Here is a 6,651-nt window from a genome sequence, read left to right on the forward strand (position 1 = left end):
TAGATTATGTTGTAAGCGATTTAGGCTTTTGGAAAAAGTTTTTGCTATGTTTGTATGTACATAAATGAAAAGTACAAATATAAATTTATCTGAATCTGTCTATTGAGCGACAGTTCTGGATTAATTCATAAATTATTCACATTGTTATGCGCCATCCTAATGTACCTCTGTACATAGACAAGTGCAATAAGCAAACACATAAACCTTTAGATTCCATAATCGGTATTTGCTGACAACAAGCGGCCATAGTTGTGACTAGAAACTTTAATTGGTCAAATGAAGTCATGTTTTTAGTCACTTTGTTTAGCGTTTAGCATTTAGCGCGGACGCTCAAATTTGCATCATCGCAGTCGATGTGGGGTATCCGCGAACTGTCATTGATATACGAATGTCGTTTGTATTATCATTACACTTGTTGTCATCGCTCATTGGCTGCATATTGTAGTACATCTATATTATGAGCATATAATCATGTATGGACATTAGACTGCATCACCAAAATAAGTTGCGGTTTTTCCGCCGGGATTACAAAATTTATTATATTTTAAGCAGAGACCGAAAATAACTGGTCCACATTAAACACATTAGTGGTATTCACCAAAGTAAGCAAGTAGCCTGGCAGTATGACAATAGAGCAAATCAGCTCAAGCAACGAGTATTGACAACTGTCGTTGCTTGGGCTTATCTGCTATTTTGCCAGAGTGCCAGGCCACTTGCTCAATTTGGTGAATATCATTATTGTATCTTTTTCTATCATTCACCATTTATTTTATACTTTTTGTGATGTATCACTATGAAAGCGTTTTATGCGGGGGAGCTTACGGTTAATGACTGTGAGAAATGAAATCGCTAACGAAAATAAAGGCCTATCGAAGCTATTTATGGATTTTTTTTTTGTTGAAAAGGTGACTTAGTAAATTTAGTTATGGTGCAGAGAAAATATATGATGAAAATGCAACGAAGTAAAACAAACTATAAAGAATAGCAAGTAAAACTATTTTTATTCACTCAAATGATCACCGTTATAAAGTTGTTTACAAACTTTACACACTGAAACTTTTTTATCACTACTCGTATCCAAGTCAAAAAAGCTGCGGAGTTCAACGCCTGATTTTCCGCCCATTTTCTTCCCTTCGTTAAATAGTCAACTATACTAACTGGAAGCAAACTATCGAAGCACTTTACTATTTTTATCATACCTACTTGGATACTGTTGCATTTAAAACAGAAAAATAAAACAAAAGGTCAGTTCGAAACGTAATTAAAAACAAATCAAATAAAAGTCTACCCAATGCAGATAAGCCAAAAACTTGTTATAACAGTTATTGTGAGTGATTTATTTTGTTTATAACAAGAAATAAATGACAATTTGTGACACAGGAATAAATGGCCGGGTTATTTTCGGTCTCTGATTTTAAGACGTTCACCAAAACATTTCGGAAAAATATTAAGATTTACGTCAGTTGGGCCGATTTGAAAATACATCTAAAAATGGAGGTTTTTACGAATAAAAATAGTTTCTTGAAGAACTTCTTTAAAAAAATCCTCTCAGATGACAATAGATTAAGCTTAAAAAATCTGCATAAAAATCTTTTCAACGGAATCGTAATAATGAGATTTTTGATGCTCCGTTTTAACTTTTTTCAAAGATTGTTTTACGAAATGATTAAGACTTATGTGGTCTCAGTAGAAAGGCATTTTCTCACTCTTTTTATTTCTGTGCACAAAAAAGCTCATTCACGTCCCATTTTTTTCCCCAAATACCAACACATCTGAATTCAACATGGAATGACGCTCGTTCATCCTACCTTTCTCTTTCATCCTTTGAATGGGTTTATTAGCAAATAAATAAAAAGGGTGAGAAAATACCTTTCAAATCGGTCCACCTCACGTAAATCTTAATATTCTTCCGAAATATTTTCCGATGGGAACACAGTACCGATTTTTTTTTTTATGGGGAGTGATGCAGTCTAATGTACATGCATACATACATATGTTTTTTATTATTTTACGGGCAACAATGCGGGCGAGTGTAACCCAAGACGTCACCCCGGCTTGATGCCAAGCTATCTATCTACGTTTTTACCGGCCACTCATGTTTTCAGTTAGACGCCACTTTACCTATTGTTTAGATACATTTCTGTTTACACATTTTATCTAACTTTATTGTGAGCCACTTTTCTTTTCGTTGTCACAACGGGTACCATATTAAAGGTTTCAAAAATCGATTGCGATTGTACAGTACGTACTTATATATAAACAGATGTACATACATACATAGGTGTAGCACACACCTAAGATCGACACCACATTTGTCATTAGGAAATTTCCCAATCAGTTAGTATGTCGAAAAGGCTTGAAATCAAATGAAATCGCATTTGCATTTGTTGATTGGTATTGGTAAAAATCGTACCCGTATACGCATTTATCAATTCATATGAAGATTTAGTTAGAAAACAACAAAAATGTAAAAACTTGGAGTTCTTAAACACGTATTGATTTGATTTTAAGTATTTACAATTGAATATAGGTTTATAACTGTTTTTTAAGGTTCAGGGAAAATACTCTTTTATTACTTTCGTATGGGCTTCTAATGTTCTGATAAGGGAAATTTTTATTTCATTAGGTATATAAATTTTGGTTTCAATACACTGCAAATTATATAGTACTTAAGTCAAATGCGAATTTATGTATGAATAACACTGGTCTACAAGGGTTTTGCGAATAAGACGGGACCTGGTGTTTCCGAACGGATTTTTCGTGCTGAACACGAATCTGGGGTCCAAAACTTCCCATCACGTCACGTTTTCGAGAAAAAAGGGGTTGAAACCCCTAAAAACAGCGTTTTTGGACATTTTCGAAAAATTGTAGAGCTGAACCCTGACGTGCTACAAACTTTGTATATGTCAGAAATTAAAGGCTAAATCGTGCCCTTTCGAATGAGCCCTATGCCGAATTAATCGCATGCACCCTTAGATCAGGGGGTGTATTTGTGTCTAGGAGTCCAGGGAAAATTGATCGCAGAAAGAATTTCATCTTAAACGACCATATAAATTTCTTAAATTTTTAAAATCTAACTGCAGATTCGTAATCAGCGACTTTTAATATAGTTAAAACCTTGGCATTATTAATTTTCTATGATCGTTTAAGATTAAATTCTTTCTGTGATCAATTTTTCCTGCACCCCTAAACACAAATACACCCCCTGCTTTAAGGGTGCACGCGATCAATTCGGCATAGGGCTCATTCGAAAGGGCACGGTTTAGCCTTTAATTTCTGATATTTGCAAAATTTGTACCACGTCAGGGTTCAGCTCTATAATTTTTCGAAAATGGCCAAAAACGCTGTTTTTAGGGGTTTTTCTCGAAAACGTGACGTGATGGGACATTTTTGACCCCGGATTCGTGTTCAGCACGAAAAATCCGTTCGGAAACACCAGGTCCCGTCTTATTCGCAGAAAAAAAGTTGAAATTTGTAGACCAGTGTAATTAATACATAATATATATTAATTCGCCTTGACTTAAGTTTTATAAATTTTCTGTTTACAAATTAACTTTAAATGCAATGCCTGCAATTTTACCGCGAAAATAATAATTTTAATTTTTATCATTTCAATATCTAGCAGATATTCGGTATTAAATTGTCATTATTTCAAACCTTGCGATATAATAGTATGCTTTCACTTAACATCTAATTTCTAATTAATAAGGCCCCGAATATGGTACTACGGAAGCTGCCTGGAAAAGCGTACTCACCGAATCTGAACGTATCAGTGACGTACACTTGAAGATCAAAGAAAATTTATGCAACGACGTGAGCAGCCAAATAAAAGGTTGGCAAAAGGACAATTATCATCACACGCTTATGCAAATCAAGCAACGCAAGGATATGGAAGATTTGTTTAAGAAGGCGCAAAAGCCCTGGGCTAAGTTGCTAGCAAAAGTAGAGAAGACAAAGTCTGATTACCATGCTGCCTGCAAAACGGAGCGCAGTGCCACCAATCAAGAACGGAATGCCACGGCGGATAGTTCGCTATCACCGGACCAAGTATGTATCAACACTTAGAATCAGTAAGATTGTATTAACCCTTTGACAGCTACCATACAGTTTCTTATATGTTAGTGGCTCGGTGGGAACTGCAAATGAAGTTCAAGTGAAGAAATTATTAACTTTGCTTCACCGATTCGACACCGTTTCTCATGTGTAGGTTTCTTTTTTATCAACATTCCCGCATTGTTGCCTATTTATTATAGATAAGAGCGATTTTTTGTTTGCGTATCAAGGCAAACATAAAGGTCTTTCGCAACTCACATTGTTAGGTTATTTAAAAAATCAATACAAATGAGTAATTTGTTGAGCATATTTAAAGCAAGAAGGCAGTGTAGACATATAATATGGCCAAGCTTTTAATTGGTATAGATCTCATTTAGCAAATCCTAGAACTAAACGAAATCTAGAATTATCTAAAATTTTTAGAGATTATCAATGTAAATTTTAAAAACATAACCCGAAATTGTCTTGGTACATATCAATAGTTAAATCTTTCATTTCTTGTCAATTCTGAAAGCTCTAGATGAGGAAATGCAGCGTGCTGTGTATCCTTTATTTCCAATGAAAATGGCTACCCTCGAGCAAAATTCTTCATTTCTGTTTAATTTATTCCTCATTCAGTATTTTGCTTTATGCATTTACAAGTACATAGCATACACATTTCAAATATTATATTTACATACTTTTTTCTTTATTCGCAGGTCAAAAAAATGCACGATCGTGTTCAGAAAACTAAAGATCAAGTTGCAAAATGTCGGGAGAAATACGAGCAGGCCATCGCAGAGATTACCAAATATAATTCGGTATATATCGAGGATATGACTTCAGTGTTTGAAAAGTGCCAAGCCATGGAGAGGACACGATTGGTCTTCTTTAAAGATGTTCTATTCAATATTCACGCGTGCCTGGACCTCACCAAGGTGCAATGGTACGTGAGTTGTTTCTTTTTTGCCTTTGACAAAAGCTTGCACCTATTTTTATAATACGTTTGAACTCCATAGTCTGCCGCAAATATACGAAGAGTTTTATCACACCATAAATAATGCAGATCAGCAGAAGGATCTGAAGTGGTGGTCAAATAATCACGGTGTAAATATGGCTATGAATTGGCCCTCATTTGTCGTAAGTAGAATTTATAGCTCCGCATGCATACATACTTTTAATTTACATTGCTTCAGGAATACACCGAAGAGTTCAGAGATATAGCAAAGGGCAGCAAATCAAAGGAGGCTCTTCCAGCAGCAGCAATTACACTTATCAATCAGCGTCCCGTTTCTGAGGACCCGCATGTATTTATAATATTGCTCTGACGGTTTGCAAATGGTTACTTTTTTTTGTTTACAGGAATATAACACGAATAGCTTAAAAAAATCATCGGCAAATTCGAGCAAATCTAGTGGAAAATCCATGCCACAAGAATCTGCGTCTTCGCCTACAACAGCGACAGCGTCATCGGCTGCGGCGATCGGTAAAAGCGCAAATGCAGCATCGGCTTCAAACAATCGCAATTCAAGCGTAACGTAAGTTAATCCCCATAAATATAAAAATAATCAAAACTAAGTCAAGTGTGAACATTTATACTGTGTGCCGAAAAAATTTGCATACCCACGCATTTAGCATTGTTTTCTCATTATCGTCTTCATAATTTTGGCCGTTTTGGGACTAATTTGGAGTATTTTTTTTATATTTCAGGAATGGTAATGGCAAACCCGACGTGAATCCATTCGAAGAAGAGGAGGAATGGGATGAAGGCGATAACGTGTTGGTGGATAATGGAGAAAAAGGTGTACCAGTCAAGGCTTTATATGACTATGAAGGCGCAGAAGATGATGAGCTAACATTTAAACAAGGTTAGGTCGTGTGCCTTTTCGAAACACTATTTTTATAAAAGTAAATATGTATATTTTCTTTTCAAATATATTTAAGGTGATGTCTTCGAGAAGCTTGAAGATGAAGATGAGCAAGGTTGGTGCAAAGGACGTATGAATGGGCGGGTTGGGCTTTATCCGGCAAATTATGTGGAACCACTACATACGTAAATAAAATCAAATCATTTTTGAACAACTAAAAAAAATGTTTAGTAAAAATTAAAAGCCAACCCGGGAAAATTTAAAAATGCAAAACATGCTGCATCATTTAACTCAACGCAAAATATATTGAAATTATCATAAAGAAGCATTTTTCGTCTGCGAGTATATCGAGAGAAACCGGAGACGAAATAGTAAGCAATACTTGAAACACATCACCATTAAAATCATATTTTGTGATTGTAGCCTATTATTTGTTCTTGTATTTGAAAATTGTTTACATCAGATATCGAACTATTGTTTAAAACAATTCGAAATGAAAACAAATAAGAATGAATAAGTCTTGTCAGCTTATGAATATTAGAAGTGAAAATTTTAAAATGTGATTTTAATCTTTTATGTTAGTCGTTATCAAGTTGAAAGCATTTCAAGTGCAAATTCAATATTTTTTCCTATTTAACATAATGCCCAGGTCACATGGTCCTCCCATAAATCCGTGCTCCATTAAGGTTAAATGAAAATCTACTTACATATCGTCGCCGGGGTAAAAGATTGTCGTAAGCGCCATTTTGAC

General features: G+C 35.1%; 1 protein-coding gene across 1 annotated transcript; it reads left to right on the plus strand.

Moving 5' to 3' along the window:
- The first annotated feature begins 793 nt into the window (after positions 1-793).
- LOC118740154 (protein kinase C and casein kinase substrate in neurons protein 2-like) lies at positions 794-6,112 on the plus strand. The gene is made up of 8 exons (XM_036471649.1): positions 794-833; positions 3,710-4,047; positions 4,752-4,978; positions 5,052-5,172; positions 5,229-5,339; positions 5,395-5,570; positions 5,743-5,900; positions 5,977-6,112. The coding sequence occupies exons 1-8, from the start codon at positions 794-796 to the stop codon at positions 6,087-6,089; spliced, it is 1,284 nt and encodes a 427-aa protein (XP_036327542.1). The 3' UTR covers positions 6,090-6,112.
- The last annotated feature ends 539 nt before the right edge of the window (positions 6,113-6,651 follow it).

This window comes from Rhagoletis pomonella, unplaced genomic scaffold (assembly GCF_013731165.1).
Source record: "Rhagoletis pomonella isolate Grant_MI unplaced genomic scaffold, Rhpom_1.0 Rhpom_scaffold_00005, whole genome shotgun sequence".
Lineage (NCBI taxonomy): Eukaryota > Metazoa > Arthropoda > Insecta > Diptera > Tephritidae > Rhagoletis > Rhagoletis pomonella.